The sequence below is a fragment of the Ptychodera flava genome, chromosome 4 (assembly GCF_041260155.1).
Source record: "Ptychodera flava strain L36383 chromosome 4, AS_Pfla_20210202, whole genome shotgun sequence".
NCBI lineage: Eukaryota > Metazoa > Hemichordata > Enteropneusta > Ptychoderidae > Ptychodera > Ptychodera flava.
The window spans coordinates 35,216,912-35,236,457 of NC_091931.1; the positions used below are offsets into that span (position 1 = coordinate 35,216,912).

General features: G+C 37.1%; 1 protein-coding gene and 1 long non-coding RNA gene across 2 annotated transcripts in view; one reads left to right on the forward strand and one right to left on the reverse strand.

Moving 5' to 3' along the window:
• Positions 1-8,667: 8,667 nt before the first annotated feature.
• Positions 8,668-19,546, reverse strand: part of LOC139131566 (uncharacterized) — a 54,635-nt gene continuing 43,756 nt past the window's right edge. The window contains exons 2-3 of the long non-coding RNA XR_011552152.1: positions 10,208-10,261; positions 8,668-9,526 (exon numbers count right to left, since the gene is read on the reverse strand). This is a non-coding gene — a long non-coding RNA (uncharacterized lncRNA). The remainder of the gene's footprint in view (positions 9,527-10,207; positions 10,262-19,546) is intronic.
• On the forward strand, positions 11,790-14,936 carry LOC139131565 (beta-1,4 N-acetylgalactosaminyltransferase 1-like). Its single transcript, XM_070697676.1, has one exon. It carries the CDS (start codon positions 11,814-11,816, stop codon positions 13,311-13,313), a length of 1,500 nt encoding a protein of 499 aa, XP_070553777.1. The 5' UTR covers positions 11,790-11,813; the 3' UTR covers positions 13,314-14,936.

Below are 19,546 nucleotides of genomic sequence, written 5' to 3' on the forward strand. Positions count from 1 at the left end.
TTCTAAAACCATAAATTATGCAAATGAGCAAAAAGTAAGCAATCCACATCTGCCAAAAACTGATCAGTTCTTGCCATTTGCATACTGAATCTATGTACCAGATTTGATTCTGATCTGATGAGCGGTTTTTGAGATATAGAGCACACAGACAGACAGACAGACAGACAGACAGACAGACAGACAGACATCACTGCGACATATGCTCACGTTTGTGAACACGTGAGCAAAAAATGCTTAACGACTTTCCATAATGTTGCATCATAGTATACCATATACATAGCAAATTTCATTAACTTTGGTAAAGTCAGTCCAGATACATCCCGCATTAGGAAAGTTCATTGAGTACGCAAAATTAGTAAATAGCTAAACTAAAAACGCTAAATGACTTCAATAATGTTGTATTGTAGTATCTTTAAGGTACATAGTACGTTTTTTCAACTTTGATTGAACCAATCCAGATATATATCTCTAATTAGGAAAGTGTGTTGAATATGCAAATTAGTAATTAGATGTTCTGAAAAATATAAACGACTTTTGGTTATTATAGTTTCTTCAATGAACAGAGTAAGTTTTGTCGATTTTTATTTAGTCAATCAAGATAATTATCCCTGATTAGGAAAGTCCATTTTAAATGCAAATTAGGAATTGGCTGAAATAAAAATGTTGTATCATAGTATCTTTAATGTACATAGGAAGTTTCGTCAACTTTGGTCGAGTCAATCAAGATAACCCTAACTAAGAAAGTTCATACAACATTTAACTTAGGAATTTGCTGAAGTAAAAATGCTGAACAACTTTCAGTAATGTTGTATTGTAATATCTTCGATGTACATAGCAAGTTTCGTCAACTTTGGTCATGTCAATTCAGATATATGCTAATGAGGAAAGTTCATTAAATATGCAAATTAGGAATTGGCTTTACTAAAGATGTTAGATGACTTTCAATTATATTGCATTGTAGTATCTTCCATGTACATTGAAAATTTATTTTCCTTGAGTCAATCAAGATCAATGACCCTAATTAGAAAAGTTCATTAAATATGCAAATAAGGAATTGCCTGAAGTAAAAATGCGTAATCACTTCCAGCAATGTTAAATTATGGTATCTTCTATAAACGTACCAAAATTCGTCAATTTTGATTCAGTCAATTCAGATTTATATCCCTAATTAAGAAAAATCGTCAAATATGCAAATTAGCAATTAATTTCATGTCACACCTTTATGTCTTTCATGGCGGATAAATCCTTGTGTGATCAACATTTTTTTGTAAATCCATCCAATTCTGTGCAGCCATTCTCATTATATGCCTGCTTTTCTAAAGTCATAATTATGCAAATCAGCATGAAATATGCAAGCCACACTAACCAAAATCAATTCAGTTCAGTTCATTTAGACAATTGTGGGACCAATCCTGATGGGTGTAGCATGCTTGCAGGGTACGCTTACCCATTCCGGACACCTGGTACCACCACTAACTATCAGTGGTTCAGGATGGTCCTTCGTAAATTTGTAAATCTCAAATGTCCCATGGACCTGGTAAGGTATTTTCTTGAATGGAAATGATTATTGGACCAGTTTAATGTCATATTGCCATTAGCATATGGTACCTGTCTACCAAATCTAATTTGAATCTGGTCAGGCGTTCCTCAGTTATCGTGCAAACAGGCAGACAGACAGACACAGACTTATACACAGACATGCAGACATCGGTATGACATACGCTGACATGTGTGAACACATGAGCTAAAAATGGCCGAGGGAGACTTAATAAACAATATCATGTGCACCAGTACTTCAGTACATAGACCCAAGGAAACATCTTTTATTCTACGATCTATATTTAGTTTGACAATTGCGTAGATATTTGCAAAACATGTAGTGGCACATGTATATGCAGTCTCCTTCATAAAGCACCAGTGACCCAAGTGTGAAGTGCATATGATCAGACTCCTTCACAGCCCGTCAGATTTACGTTAGCCCATTGGGAAAACAGCATCAGTTTACAGGGCTATTAGCCGTAACTTTTGATGACTCGTTTCACTGTTGTTTAATTGTTTTTATTTCAATTGACAGTTCTTGTTCAACTTCTTCAAGCATGTTGAAACACCCAACTATTTAGGGACTGGACATAAATTACAGGGGAGGGTGGGCGGGTGTTTTTCGAAACATCGCTGCATCAAAAATAGTGACCGTTCATTAGTTCTTGCACAAAAATTAGTGACCCTCCCCCTTATACGTGCATGAAAATAAATCACTCTCTTCTGATTTGCTATGAAGTCCCCCTCCCAAAAGGAAGGCAAAATATGGCTGCTATTATGCTTTTGTCCAAAAAATATCAAATCATATATGTATGATAATTCATGTAAATGTATTTTGCTTGAAGTGGCAGGTATAAAGTGCATTCGTGTACAAAAATGTAATTTTTAGATTTCATCAGTAATGATGATTCACCATACATGGTAGTCTATGAGAAAACTATGAATGTGTATTTTCCAATATAGAACTAGCAATATCTGTTCATCTATAGACGTTTAATAACTGATATAAATGTATTTGATTAGCATGGGTTGTTTACAAGTGCACATGTAAACAAGAAATTTGATTTTGGAATTTTACTGAAAATGTTGATCTACTATACATAGGAGTCTATGACAAATATACATAGGAGTCTATGACAAAACTGTAAACAATTTTTTCCCAATTAAAAACATGCACTATTTCTGCATATATGGACCCTGAATAAATAACATAATCTACTTGATTAGAAGAAAGTTATTTCATGTGCATTTGTGTACAAGAAATTTGATTTTAGAATTTCGCCTAAAATGTTGATCCACTTTACATTATATTCTATGAGAAAACTATGAACATTTTTTGAAATACAAAACTCGATAAATCTGTGTAATTATGTATGCTTGATTATTGATATTAATGTACTTGATTAGAAGAGAGTGGTTACACGTGCATTGGTGAACAAGAAATTTGATTTTGGAATTTCGCGTAAAATACTGATCCACTAGACATTGTAGTCTATGAGGAAACGATGAATAATGATTTTTAAAATGCAAAACTAGCTAAATCTGCGTAATTATGTATGCCTGGTTATTGAAATTAATGTACTTGTTAGACTAAGGCGGTTTCAAGTCCATGTGTATGCAAGGAATATGATTTTGGAATTTCACCGAAATGTTGATCCACTATACATTGTAGTCTATGAGGAAACTATGAATAGTTTTTTTAAATACAAAACTTGGCAAATCTGTGTATTTATGTATGCTTGATTATTGATAGTAATGTACTTGATTTGACTAAGGAGGTTACAAGTGCATGTGTGTGCAAGAAATTGGATTTTGGAATTTCACCGAAATGTTGATTCACTATACATTTTAGGCTATTAGGAAACTACAAATAACACATAGGTTATCTGCTCCCAAATTGTTATTCAAAGGTTGTTTAACCTGAAGCGTCTAGTTGTTATTGTTGACACTATGCACTATTCTGAATAGTTTTTATTCTGTCAAATTCCTAAAAAATAAGAATGTACACACAGTGACATGAACGTATGACATTGACCTATACCCGATATTGCCAATGGGAGAATGATATCATATAAGTTATCTCCCAAATTGTTATTGAAAGGCTAAGTTGAAACTTTTAGTCATTAAAAGGGAAAGTTATGCACAACAGAGGAGTTGGGTAAGTAGAAATCAGGACAACCTAAATCTTTTGCCTCAATGTGGCTGCTTGGATCATCAATAAACTGTTGAACATACCCTAAAACTTGCGCCCGAAGGGCGCACCGAAAATGGAAATGGCAGAAAATGAAACTGCCAGAAGGTATTTTTCTTATTTTCAGTATTCCATTTTCTTCAATACGTGCACATGCACGTTAAACTATGATGCATGAAAAAAAGTGCCCCTCCCCCATAGGTTTGCATAAAATTTTTGACCCGTCAAAAATGCTTGCGCGAAAAATGGCGACCCAACCACGAAAAACACCGGCCCACCCCCTGTAATTTATGACCATCTTGTCAACATAGTGTCTCTTCTTGTTAAATGCACTGTTATTGTTGACATTTTAATTCTAGTCTATACCAGAATTCACTTGTCGACAAAAAAAAATGTAATATTTTCTACATGTACAGGCTGAGTTGACAAGCTTACTATTGTGTATCTCAGTATGCTATGGGTAGTAGTACAAAACTCTGATTACCTTGGTCATAAAAATTGAAAACAATTAAAATAGTAGTAACAAATCATAAATAACAGCTACTGGTCCTTCAATGCCCACAAGTCCCTGGATTCATAAATAACTCAGATTCTAAGGTAGCAGTGGATCCTGTTACTTAGGAACACAGGACCACAGTCTCTTGACTTTTTGCTTTTCACAGAGTCCTCTTATGTTAATACTGATTAAAATTAGGTCACTTAGTGCCTACAGAAAGGAGGCATACACATCAATTACCCCCAATCTAGAGTCCTGACTGACTGTAAAAAGAAATGATCGGACGCCCCCTATGGCAAGGTGTCAAGCTTCTTTCAGATATGTCCTTGTTTTATTCTGGCATCACAATACTTTACCAGATTCTGCTAAATTTTGTTAAAATTAAAAATGGTTCATTAGTAGTGGAATTATAATTCTAGCTACTATTTTTCCCCATGAAGTCATTGAAAATAATGAAATGATCTAGTCAGAAGATCATCTGCTATCACTATCTCCATTGGGTGAAACCAAAAAAATAAACATGGTAATATTATTACAGCAAAGCAAGTCAGTAAAAATCATGTTAAGGTGCTGTTGTTAAGAATCTTAAAATGGTGAAATGTGTTAAAAGTTGTAATCCTGAGTGAGAATTATGGTATGCTTGACTGGTTTCGACAAACTTGATCTGCTAAAGGAAGATGAATCTGACTAGAAAAAGATTAATTACAATAGAATGTAACACAATATAACACAATTCTTCACAGGGGGATCTTGTCAAAATGAAATGTGCTTTTAGTTTGATGAATGGCATACATGTATCCCTATAGTTTGGAGGATATATTTCCCAAAAAACTGATTCAGCCCCCTGGCTCACTATGATCCAGCCCCTGTTCTCATTGTTCTCCTCACACACCTTTTAGAAAGCAAGTTTTGCGTCCTGTATTTGTTAACTTCGACCCTTTGAGGGGGAAATTAAGTAAAACATTTAATGGGATGAGCCACTGGCTTTGAGTGCTATGTTTGCCAATCAGACATAATTTCAGATAATCAGTTACATTTCTAGGCATTGTGGAAAATGCATAAAGAGTGGCCGGCAAAACACACATTGAGTCCTGACAAAACACGGAACAAGCAGAGAAAGTTGTGAAACATTCTTGTATCTTCCTGAAAGAGGGAGCAATTACCTAAAGGCTGTAAAACTCAACAGGTAGTACAGCCTGGCTACATGTACATATGTCAACAATCATATCAGCATTATTTGAAATTATTCTTAATTTCCTTTAGCATGAAAACCTGGTTCCATAAAAAGAACTCAAATCGTAAAGTTTCTTTTGATGATGGAATGATTCATTTATAACTGCCAGGTTAGTTCTGATTTGGATACAAAACCGAATGTCCAATTACTTTATATTATCTTTCAGGCAGTACTTCAGCTGAAGTCATAGCACCAATGGCACATTCAGGAAAGACAGACTAATAAAATCCTGCCAGCGGACCAATGGAAGTCATATGTTTTGATTGAAGATTTCCTACTGAATTATCCAGGAAAATCATCCTCAAAAACTTTTGACACAATACTTCTCAGACTGTGGTTTTCTCACTGCATTTATGTTACCACTAAGTATAGCAACACTACACTAGTGACAGACTGTTTCTTTTGATATACTTGTCTTGTATTAAACACGATTTGAACTAATTTGGGATAATTGAATTTTCTTATTTTTTAAATTTCTCAAAAGTGTAAGGTGCCATATAGCTGAATGTTGCAATATTGTATACTACTCATAAAAACAAGTGTGTTATATAAAAAGAAAAGCAGATGAGATTACATTTGTAGATTAAATCAAAATTACTTCACCATTTAACTATCCCAAATTAGTTCCAATCGTGTTATTATGAGCATGCCATTTACTTATTCTCTTGGAAACATTATAACTCAGAATAGAAATCTCAAGAGAGAAACAATAGGTCTGGCATTTCTCCTCCAGAGCAGATAGTGTATATTGAGTGCATAGCCTGTTTGGTTTGTATGCATTGCATTGGTCACACTAAAAATATGCCACCAGTATATAAAGGGCATTATTGGAAACTCTATTTTACTTCAGGTTGTGCCTCCCTCGAAAGTTAAAGACCTATAAGCTTTCGCTTAAACTTTCCTCGATGAATATTTAAACCATTCTCTTTCAAAATCAAGAATAAACATTGAGGGTCACTGTACAAACTTTGGTACTAGAAAACAAATTACCCAAGATTTACCTATTTGTGAAATTTAAAATGGCTGCCATCCCTGTGTTAACTGTATGTAGAAAAATAACACTCTCAATTTTCGAAAAACTAAGACAGTGAAAACTTTACTTATACCAAGAGCTTTAAAATGTTAAAATGAACCCCACAAGTGGTGGATCATTAAAGAATTATAAAAGTTTGAGAATCCAAATAACTGTTCTTGAGGCACATTCTACCTGAAAAACATGGCATGCTTTTTTGAGAAGGACTATTATTTAATGCTGAACTTTTCTGAATGTCAATGAAGAATCTTACTTCAGTAAAGATAATTGCAAGACCCATATTCTATGAACAAGTTCAGCTTTCTCTTATGGCGAAGTCAAGTTCAGATAGAGTACTGTGTGTTCCAAGAAGACACATTTTTTAACTGCAACTACCACCTAACACATGCCACAAGAGGCTGCACTCGACTCATTTCCCTGCATTCAGTGCATCACTGATGCGGTACAGCTCGGCACTGTCAAAAATTGCTCCACAAGTCCTGATGAAATTCCCTGTACATGGCAAAATATCACCAATATCTCACAGTATTCTATACAATTGTACAGACCCTTCTCAGATTGGAACTCAGAGATATCAGTATTTTTATATGTGCGCTTGGTCTTTTACCTAATGAAAAGTTACCGGTAGTCATGAACTATCAGGTACAAGTGTGCTGGTCCCGTCACTCAGACAGAAAATGATAATATTTATGTTGCAGTTAGATAAAATACCACAATTTTTTGCTGTGAATGTAAAGTACCATATGCAAGTCATAGTATGTATGTATGTATGTATGTATGTATGTATGTATGTATGTATGTATGTATGTATGTTTGTACTACTGTATTTGTCTGTTTTGTGTCACTTTAATACTTTTGTGAAGGTACATAGGCCATACATGGGAATTGTTTTCATTAAAGAGCACTTAAAAATCTACTTCTTGAAAACTGCTTGTCCGATCATAGTAGCTTAAAAGTGTACTTTTTTTGGTTCCGTAGGACTGCATCATTCAAGTTCATGCAATCAATAATTGATTTACCTGATTTGCATTTACCATTTACCGTCTTTGTTGTTTTTGTCCACCATCTTAAACCACTTGCCTTGTAGCTATCAAATTTGGTTGTTAGATTTCCATGGATAACTTCGTTCGGATTTCTTGTTTATGAAAATCAAAGTTGGGTAAACGTATATTTTTCGTCTACAGCTTTTTTAACAACTGTGAAAGTATACTTGTTTTTAATACTGCCCGCTGTAAATTATCACTCACTTTGATCGGTGAATGACTTGTCGACTTGTCCATTTATTCATGAGCGCTTAAAGGGATTCGCACGAGTGACTTTATCCTGCTATGCATCAATAAGATCCTTCCCTATGGGTAGCCAAAAGTCAAAAGGCTGTACATTTCGCCCTTGCCTTTCATATTTTTACTTGTACCTATAGTTGTTGAGTTTGAAAGTAATATCCGTAATCAAAAATAGCGCTATATGTGCACATTCATTTTTTTATTTAATAACGACATCATGGTGATGTGCTGGAATTATTAGGTCACGTCCAACTATAACACGGGAACACGTCTTTCGACCGAACTTGCGCTTGCACGTTTTTGGTGTTTTCGGGATTGTCTTGTCAAAAGAGCACCGAAGTTTCGTATGATACTGAAGATTTAAACTGTTCGTAGATGGGAAACTGTGATCATACCCCGTTCGATCCCTTTAAAGGCAGATGAATGTTTGAACTTTTCAGGGGAATAGGGTGCAATTGGTGATTTGATCATCACTTCCTGTTGGTATTGCTTCAGAAATGAGGAGGATCTGAAGATAAGGGACTGGACATAAATTTCAAGGGGAGGGGCGATGTTTTTTAAACTAGTCTCACGGCCCAGCTTCATCAGTGTCAAATATATATATATATATATATATATATATATATATATATATATATATATATATATATATATATATATATATATATATATATGCGCTAGTGTGATATGAAGAGGAAAGCAACTCCACATCGTTCATATCTTGGTTGTTTGTGTTTAGTGTTAAGTGTATTTTATGTTTGACGCTTTTGTGTGCAGAACTGATTAGCCACAGCGAATTATGTAGCCAGTTGTAAGGGAACCTTGTTAAAAAAAGGAGAGTATACATCAACAGTTTTCTAGAAATATCAAATAGGTAGACAAGGAAAATCTGCAGTTGTTTGCAAGACAAGCTTTTTAATCTCATAAAATCCATAATCTCTTACAACTAGGAAAAGCCATGAAAGTTCTGGCATATTGCTTCGACACATGTGTGAAATGATGGCGCTCTTATTACTAAACTGCAAGGCCTTTTTACAATATGAAACGGAAAATGAATAACAATGCTTCAACTATAGTGGAGACGATTTGTTCACATCTATCGCCCGTGCCATTTGTCTTTCGCAGCGACTGAAAACACTTCCCTACAAAACTTGCTATATCTTTGCACTGTATGTGTATATATTGTTAAATATTGACTTTAAGGCAGTAATGAGGATTTTACTGGCCAAAATAGTGTCCTCCATACAACTGTAAACCAAACTATAAATTAAAGGTAAACATTATATCGATTGTACCTTTTAATTTTGAATAACCAACTTTATTTCAATTAGTTTATAAAATTGTTTATTTGTTAAATATTTTCTCTTTTTCATGCTATTGAAACCTTGCATAAAGGTTAAAAGTATCTTTTGAGAGGTCAAAGTTCAAACGAGAAATTGCAGGTCATTATTGATATGGACTGTGATACGCAGGGGAGGATCACCATTTTTCATGCAAAACACGTCTTGTGGTTCAATATTTTTCGTGCGGCGTCACTTTGACAAACACCACCCTGTAATTTCTGTCTATTCCCTAACGAGAGCGGAAGTTTGTTACATCTACGCTCATGTAACCAGTGATACTATATAGCTGGTCACGAAAAGAAATGGTGACTCGAAGTAACGCTTGGTAGTACCGTCAGATAATTCTGTAAGGGCAGGCAACGGTTCCCTTTATACGAGTATCAGGCGGAGATCGGCATAGAAGGAACCTGTAAGTTCGAGAATAACAGTAAAAGATAAGCAGTCTGTTAATATGTAATTATTTCAGCAAAATAAACAAAGTTGACTTTTAAGTACACAACGAAATATCGAAATGTTAAGGAGCCTCTCTCTAGTTAATGTTGTCTACCTAACTATGCCATCATAATTTATCATGGGACACTAGCAGGAGGCCTGACAAGGAAATTGTGGCACTTTGGAGAACCTCATGGTCCCATGAATCACGATCATTTTCTCAGTATGGAACTTGAAAGACATGGCAGAGACTCGTGATCAGAAGGTCGTTGTGATCTTTTTGATGACGATTTACGGGCATGTTAGCTGTTTGGGCTTCATCGAAGAAAAATACAACTCTGCTATGCCCTACATTACCCTTATGATTGTATCGACATATTGTAGAACATGTTCAACTTTTGAGATCTTGATAACAAGGCTGTCTTTTTTGTTGCCCGACGACAGTAAGATCAATATTCTTGCCTCTCTACTTAGCTTGTCGAACTGAGAAAGGACTGCTCTGAGTCTCTCCGTGTGCTTTCGGACACGTAACCAAAGAGTGTCGGTCAGCGAGGACCCTGATGGCCGTACAGATTTCAAAGAAGACGCCAATCAATAAAAGCACCTCGCTCCGCGTCCGGTTTGAATGATTTGCCTGTGTGCTGCAACATACATACCCTATCTTGTTTTTTTCCTCCCCTTGGTTTTCTCACAGCATCGTTTACCTGCAACTGCAAAATAATAAACCCCAATACGTATTAACGTTTATGAGTATATTCTGAATCATTGCTGACAGGGTTTGCTGATTTCTTACCAACAGTCATTGCTACCTATAGTGAACAGGCAGATTTCAAAATTACGAACTCAACCGGTAAGCTCTTGTATTCTGTGCAAAGGACATTTTAATGATTTGTTACTGCCTAAATATGACAAACTTTATAAGGACAAACAACTAGAAATGCAACAGGTTGAATTGATTATTACATCATAAAAATGAAAAAAATCTAAAAGAATATGTCTTCAGAAATGTCAATGACTATAAACCAAACTTCAAAGTGTACGTGGTTTCAGATAAGAAGACGTTTTATCAAACCGGTCAAACATTGTCCGATTAATTTGTGCTGAAATTTTAATAAGCGTGTCACTTGATTATCTGCCGTATTTAATGAATATTTGTCAAAGTAATTGAATTCACGGCGAAATTCTCTTTCGTCTGTATTCTACATTTATGATGATTTACAAACAGCTTATTTAAAATGTGTCACTGACGTTTCAGCTGGTAATGTTCCAGATACTGACAAATTAAAGCTATTATTTTAGCAAGATTGAAATTACTAAATTTACCAATAAACGCGCTAGCATGATCTATCTGTTATTTTTGATGTTGTCTTAACTTTGCTATTGTATGTCCTGTTTTTCCTTTTGTTGATGTACTCTTTTCAAAGTTACATAAAGGCCCGTGGGGTTGGGAGGTATCGTTTACTGTAATTATTTTTGGGCAGAAAGTGAAAATTGACCTCTTGTAAAAATAATGAACAATTAACTAGTTATAACAATTCGTATTTGTTTATGTTCTCATTACAAGTACGATTTTGAGTGGAGCAGCGTTTTAAACACCAAGGGGGAATATGTCTTAGATCATTTTTACACCCTTTAACCTTCCATGACAATCTGTCGATGTGTATGTCACGTGGAACTCAGATATCACAAATTACGATGTATCACACCGTTTAACCCGATGAAAAGTTTATATGTAACAGTCCACTCTGAAGTAAATAAGCATACCAAACAGTTTGCTTTTCCATGACACCATGAGTTTGGTTGGTGAGACTCGTGTCGGAATATAGGTCTTCAAACACAGAAACAAAAAACAAACGAATTGCTATTTTTTCCACATTACACTGCAGTTCGTATCCCATGCCAATTGTGTGAATCGACCGTTATGCACGCCAAATCAATGGTAAAGGTTTGAACTTTAGCGGTTCCCTATGCAGTTTCCCTCCCATAAATTAGATAAGACAACGAACAAAAAGTATTTACCACAAATTATTCTCAAACAATATCGTCAGACGAGGGAATAGTATTAAGTCGAGCATCCCATGAACACTACATTTGTAACACGAATTTTTCAGCAAAGTTTTATCCTGAACTTGAAAATCTAACACGCGTTTCCTTGGTTCATAAATGAGTGCGCGACATGACAAGAAGTTGAGTTCGGCGATTTATCGATGTGTTCAAAGTCCGCTCCACCTACAGAGACTGGTATTTTAGTTGTTTGCGATCATGAAAATTTCCCGTGTATTCGTAGCAGTCTCGCTTCTATCAGTTGTGACTACAGCACTTATTTTAGGGCTTCAGTTTATTATATCCCATACAAAATCAATTGACAATTTTAGAAAGAAGAGCGGGCAGAAACTGCACCCATGGCAGTATAACGAGTTCAGAATGGATACCGCAATTATGGAACCTGAGAAGTATCGCACAGCCTGTACTTGTGGATCAAAATCTGAGGTCACACTGGATAAATTCTCCAAACAGCGTCGTTTTATTGAAAGACAAGACTGGAAAAGACTGCACGCAAGTTCAGAAGAACCACTGGCAGAATGCAAATCTTTTTCACCCTTTCAGTATATTGGTAGTGGCATTACAGTGCAACCGTTGGGATCTACCAAACTATATGGACTGGCTTTGAACAGAGCAGCCATAACCTTAAGAAATGGTATAAATATAAGTCAAGTTCGACTGAAATCTCGCAATTCTCTGGGTGTTTTGTACGTCACGAACGAAGACAATTTTCGTGGGTGTACAGAAAACAACACGGGAGAATTGATTTTTGATGTAGATGCTGATGTGGACAAAATTAACACTGTCCTCTCTGAAATACGATATCAGAGTAACATATACGATATTGAGTCTCGGGAAATCATCGATGTTACCTGGAATTCTTATCTTGTGTCGATCCATGTGCATATTAAACGACCAGAGAGGCCATTTTTGTATGATCCAGGTGAGTCTGGAAACATTAACTCCAAAGTAACAGTTATCACAAAGACATTTGAGCGTTACCCAGCTGTCAAGAGGCTGATATCAAGTGTCCGTAAGTTTTACCCGGGCATCACGATTCTCATCGCTGATGATTCTGAATATCCGGAGAAGATCAAAATTCCGAACGTGAAACAATACATCATGCCATTCGCTGAAGGATGGTTTGCCGGTAGAAATCTGTTGCTAAGTCAAGTCAGAACCAAGTATTTTCTGTGGGTGGACGATGATTTTGTATTCACCGATGGAACTCGACTTGAAAGGTTTGTTGAGAAGTTTGAACACCCAAATGTAACTGTTGATCATGTTAGTGGAACATTTGGAGACGAATTTGGGACAGCCGATGTTAAATCAAATTGCTACGGCTGTCGACGCTTAGAATTCCAATATGGCGACGATGAGGGTGGCTGTCTTATGATAAGAACGTGGACACAGTATCACAAAGTTTACCAATTTCCACAGTGTTTCTGGGCAGACGGAACGACGAACTTTTTCATGTCGAGAACCAGCTCTGCAAGGAAAACTGGCTTTGATCCATACTTTAGAAGAACGGGACATCCCGAATATTTTGTTGATTCCTTGGGGAAAGTACGGGTTATGGGATGTACTGATGTGAATATATTGCACAAACCCTATCGATCCAATCCGGAATATAACAAATTCAGGAAAATTGATCGTAAAGACGAAAAGAAAAAGCACCTTTCCTTCAAAAACAATTTGAAATGTATTGAGTATTTGTAAAATACTAATCATTTGACTTGACACTTTCAGCTACTAGGAGGCGAAATCTGTGCAATGAGTATTTATAGATGTGGGTCCATAGCTGTGGTGTTTTCAGGCCGGATCACTGCCTTTCACGGGTTGATTTTGACTTTTACGACTTGGAGGGGTAAAAGCCATCAAACACCACAGCTATGGACCCACAGCTAGAGTATTTATTGATTACAAATATCGTGACCATATAGGGCTTACAGGAAAACCCGACCTGGGACGAGACGACCCGAGACGACCGAGGCCCCTTGTGGTAATGATTGGAAAATCTCGCTTTGCCCCCTCAGGGCGGGGTTCCACATTCATAAAAAAACAGTGTAGAAAAGGCGTTTAGTCCTTTGCACTAACATTGTATCATACGACATAATATGTTCAAAAGACTGTATCAAACAATAGTGCATGCCAAACAGCTTACCAGATAACTACCTGGAAAAGCATGGGCCGGCTACACAGCCAACACTACAAAAAAACTAGAGCATTGCGCGTGGGCTACAATTATTACAGCAAACCTGCATTATGTGCATCTGGAGTATGCATAGTACTCTGAGCTGGTCAGTCTGTGATGTGGTTATCGCATATAGAAGAGGTCGAGGCTGTGTCCGTCCCATCGATCGCTCGCACGGCTCCGTTACTTCCCACTAATTTCGGGGAGCATCCAGCAGCCCTGACAAGAGGCCTTGCCAAGCGAAGATGTGAGCGTCCGAGAAGGGTTGAATTTCACGCCAGGCAAGTGTAGAAGTGGATAGGTAATTTTCAGCTTTTGTCAACATTAAATCGAGCTGAAGTATTTTCTTTGGTTTACATGAAATTGAAAGCGACAGAGAATACCAGCTAGTATAGAAGCAGTTCTATAAATTCCACAAGTTTGGCTCAGAAGAAGCAGGTGGGGTCTCAGCAGAAGTGGCAGAGAATCCAAAATAATGTTTAAGACCCCTCACACTATGGTCAATGTCAAGAAAGATAATTTAAATGTTGGAGACAAGTACAACAGGAACTCTGAATACAACCAAAAGAAACGTTTAGCAACTTTCTTAATGTAGCAATATCAAGTTCTTTGACATTTTGCTTTGGACAGTCTTCCGCTGTGATCTGACATCAGACTTGCAATCACAACAGGAAGCGGCGCGGCATGTGTCAAAATTGGACTTACAAATGTTGACTTTAGGAGGTCAAGTTGTCGAAATTCGTCTCGGGTCGACTCGGGTGAGGTTGGGTTTTTCAGTAAGCCAGCATATGGCGTTTTTACATAACTTCAAGTAATTTTGACCGCAATAAAGATTCCTTCAGAAGGATCCACTTAATGTATTAGATGTCGCGTCCTGAGCTGGCAGGAAAAATCGATTTTAGTTACTGTGCTTCACAGCTTAAACATCCAAACTGAATTCGGGGGATGTGGGTTCAAGTCCTACATGAGTTATTTTTTCAAGCCCCCAACATTTGCAGTGTAGAGACAGTCAGATATAGTTGTGTGATTTTTCTCATCAGTTTGTATACATATACATATGTGTATATTTTTCTTGCCATTTTACCCTTTGTAACGTTTGTCATTGTTTCAGTGTATTGTGAAATATAAGCGCATGCTGTTTTCTCATACAGATTTCTCATAGAGAAAATAGTCAAAGCTCCGGTCTTTTATGCTTTATATAGAAATTGCACAATTTATAGTGATGAGTACATTTTACAAAAGTTTTTTTTCGATTTGCGAACATCAAGAAGTCTTATATATATATATATATATATATATATATATATATATATATATATATATATATATATATATATATATATATATATATATATATATATATATATATATATATATATATATATATATATAAAACTAAATGATGTAGTTAAGGCTTGAATCATGTACACTATAAGGTTATGAGCCTGTGTCTGAATTCAAAAACACACTCACCCCCCTCCCCACCCCCTGTTATTGAGCATTTCCAGATCACTGCGTTCTTCCTATCTGAACCTCCTTAAAGTTCCCAAAGCACGTACAATTCTTTATCAAAACACCTTGTCTGTTGCGGTTGTGGATGAATATAACTATCTCCCGTAAGCCATCAGGGACTCCGAGTCACTGACTAGTTTTAAGAAATCTTGTAATAACTTTTTGTATTTTATTTACTTGTCGGATTCGGTTCCTCGTAGTTTTATTTCTTGCTATTTGTACTTCTGTGTTTTTTGTGTTTTCAAGTTTTTTTGTGCTGTTATATAACTATCTTTTATCTATTCGACCTCCATGAAAAGAGGTGTTTCACCTAATGAGTTATCGAGTTTAAATAAATAAATAAATAAATAATAATAATAATAATAATAATAATAATAATATCGAGCAACGGCATCCTGAGTTCACACTATCATCAGATATCACAAACTTACAGGAGCTTCACTCATCGAGAAAACCAGTCTCGAATTGAATGTTTGTGCTGTAAGCATACACCTTTGTTTTCGCATCAAGTCCAGTTAATTTGACAGAGAGTGTATGAATGTCAGACTATGGTTTGTAATGCGTATCATAGGTTCTTGTTAAGATTACGGATTAATTGAGGCATCCTGGCGACGAGACAATTTATTATGAAAAATTCCCCAATCGGTGTGCTAAACAAAGCCACACTTTGAATAACGTGTTCAACATTCATCAGGTGAAAGGTTGATCCTGTGCAATGAGCATTCCTCCCACTGACTGCACGATTCCCGTTGCCGTCCATCTGCTACTCACACAAGTTTCTTCCCTAATCTGCTCTCGAAACAACACCACGATTCCCAAATGGCCTCCCAAACCTCAGAGAGAGTCATTTCTCTCGGGAAGACACTTTTAAAAGCTGCCAAACAAATGCACTCAGCGGTCGCAAAACACAACTAGCCATATTAAAACATTTTCTAAACACAGGAAAAACCGCCTCTATGTTCGAGAACAGGTTATGATTCGTTTGACATCATTTAATTATGCTTTCTCACCGACTAAATCCACTCTGTGTGTACTATTTTCTTATCCATCAGCTATCTGCTGAAAATTGCGTGCGAACAGCCTTTGTTATGTTCTGTAGAAATTTAGTTAGGTAGCTCTTCTACGTAATGCGTGCTGTACAATATGGCGTCCCTATGTTTTCATTATGAGAAGAAGTGTGTTCGTTCAACACGACCGGTTCTTATCTCAACCATCCTGTTTCATCCACCTGACTCTCGATGGTTCTAACCACAGTCCCTCTATCCACTCTATGGATAGAGGGACTGTGTTCTAATCAAACAGTGATGTCATTTGAATAGTCACTCCATAAAACGCCGTGATGGCGTTTATATGTCAAAAGTCATCTGGTCGAGTCATAGTGATCTATTCGTATCGTTAATGGTTAAATGCTGTATTATCATGTCAATTATGGTAAAACCGAAGAGATTAAAATTCAAAAACAAAAGTTCTTTGAATCAATATGTTACCTTGTGAAATAGATACCCACAGGCTGACAATAGACCGCACCACGTTGTGGACATGCAAATGAGTTTAATTTTGTGCCAAGAGAACCAAATTTGATAGATTTTAATATGCATATCACCAAACCCCCAACACACAAGGGTTAGCTGCGCCAAGTGCCATATGTTCCGCGTACAAGCATACACGTTTTGAATAATGCCAGCATAATGCACGTGCTTTGAATCTAAAATGCAATTTCCACTAACTGGCTAATTTTGTTGTAAGAATGATTCCCCTTAAAAGTAAAGCCTGGTATAAAGACACTTTAGCAACAGCACCTGCCTTTAACGCTTGATTATATTGATAAAGAAAAATCTGACCACACATATTTGTTAAATAACCATACATTTTGAGACACCCCCTCTTACTCGGGAAAGAGGTAAATATAGATAGCGACTGGTGTGAACAAGGTGTCTTAAACAGACAATAACTGCTTTAATCAGTCACCACCACAAGGCATACACGCACTTATCATTCAGAGCAGTTCATTTCAGGGAGAAAACGAGGGCGTTCACAGTGTTAGCAATTTATCTCACTTATTTTTAATTATGCTACTTGTCGCATCCCGCAAATTCATGTGTAAATCAAACCTCTTTGAATCAATAGCACTACAACAGGCGTCCTATTTTCATGTTCGTAAAATTAATTTTGGCCAAGGTTTATTTTAATACCGAAAGTTCATAAGACCCCCCCACCATTAGCTTTGAAGTCGAGCAGGTTATCACAAGGCGTGATAAACGAAGCAAAGTTTATTTTAGCACTGTGCAGGTGTTATGTTAGTCTGGTGGCTTTAAGTCCACTTCTCTTAAGCTGGTAGAAGTGGATATGTGTGATCATGAAAACTGTCCGTGTATTTGTAGCAGGTCTTCTGTTATCAGCCGTGACTACAGCTCTTATTTTAGCGTTTCATTTATATGAATCCCGAACAAATTGGACGGGAATCTATTCGAAGAGGAAGGTGCAGAATCCTGTCAGGTCGGCCATAATTAGGCTCAGCCTACCTGAGAATAATGAGACCGGAATACTGGAACCTTACAAGACTGGCACATCGTGCAGCTGTGGGACAAGACCTGAGATCGCTCTGGACAAATCGTCCCAGCAGCGTCGCTATGTTGAATTACAAGACTGGAAAAGGTTGTACGCAAGTTCAGAAGAACCGCTGGCAGAATGCAAATCTTTTTCACCGTTTCAGTATATTGGTAGTGGTATTACAGTGCAACCGTTAGGATCTACCAAGCTATATGGACTGGCTTTGAACAGAGCTGTCTTCGAAATAATGAGCAACACGTCAGACGTGAGTCAAATGTACCTACGTAGTCGCAATTCTCTGGGTGTGTTGTACATCTCAAACGGGGATCAATTTCACGGCTACATAGGCAACAACACAGACAAGTTGACTTTGAACGTCGATTTTGCAGTTGACAAAATTAATAAAATCCTTTCAGAAGTAAAGTATCAGAGTACCATATATAGTATCGAGTCTCGGGAAATCATCGATGTTACCTGGCTGTCCTTTCGTGTGTCCATCCATGTACATATTAAACGACCAGAGAGGCCATTTTTGTATGACCCAGGTGTGTCTGGAAACATTAATTCCAAAGTAACAGTTATAACGAAGACATTTGAGCGTTACCCAGCTGTCAAGAGGTTGATATCAAGTGTCCATAATTTTTACCCGGGCATTACAATTCTCATCGCTGACGATTCTGAATTTCCGGAGAAAATTCAACTTCCTAATGTGAAACACTACACCATGCCGTTTGCCGAAGGGTGGTTTGCAGGCAGAAACCTGTTGGTGAGTCAAGTCAGGACCAAATATTTTCTGTGGGTTGACGATGACTACATTTTTACCAACGGAACCATTCTTGAAAGGTTTGTTGAGAAGTTCGAACACCCAAACGTGAATGTTGATCACGTTGGTGGAACATTTGGAAACGAATTCGGGAAACCAATGAGAAAATCTGTTTGCTACGGATGTCGACGTTTAGAATTCCAATATGGCGGCGATGACGAGGGGGATTGTCTAGCGATATACAGGTGGAAACAGTATCACAAGGTTGCAGAGTTTCCACAGTGCTTCTGGGCAGACGGTACCACTAATTTTTTCATGGCAAGAACCAGCTCCGTGAAAAAAATTGGGTTTGACCCATTCTTTGAACGAGTAGGACATTCCGAGTACTTTATCGACACTTTGGGGAAACTGAGGATAATGGGATGTACAGATGTCAACATAATGCATAAGTCGGATCGATCAAATCCGAAATACAACAAGTTCAGGAGACATAATGCAAAGGCTGACAAACTGAAGCATATGTCCTTCAAAAATAACTTGAAATGTATTTAGTTTCATGGTTACAGACTGTTTTCTCTATTCTGCGTACCCACGTATGCAGTGACAAGTGACGTTTAACTCTATTTTCGTTAAAATAGCTGAAACCAACGCGCAGCGTTTTCAGAAAATACATCTTTACAGAGTCGTATTTGTTAGCTGCCTTTGTTGTGAAATTGAGATTTTCTAACACTTAACATTGTCATTGACAACCCTGAAATTTTTGGCGGCTAACAAAAACTTAAGATAGTTGCCGGGAGTGATTCTCAGAAACCGTTGTTTCGCGAATGTTTGTGATTCTTAGCATAGATGCCTTGAAGATGATTGTTCTGGTCCATTGGGCTCCTATCAGCAGAAGCAATGCGCAGCCACTACACTGGTACCATTAGCCTTCTT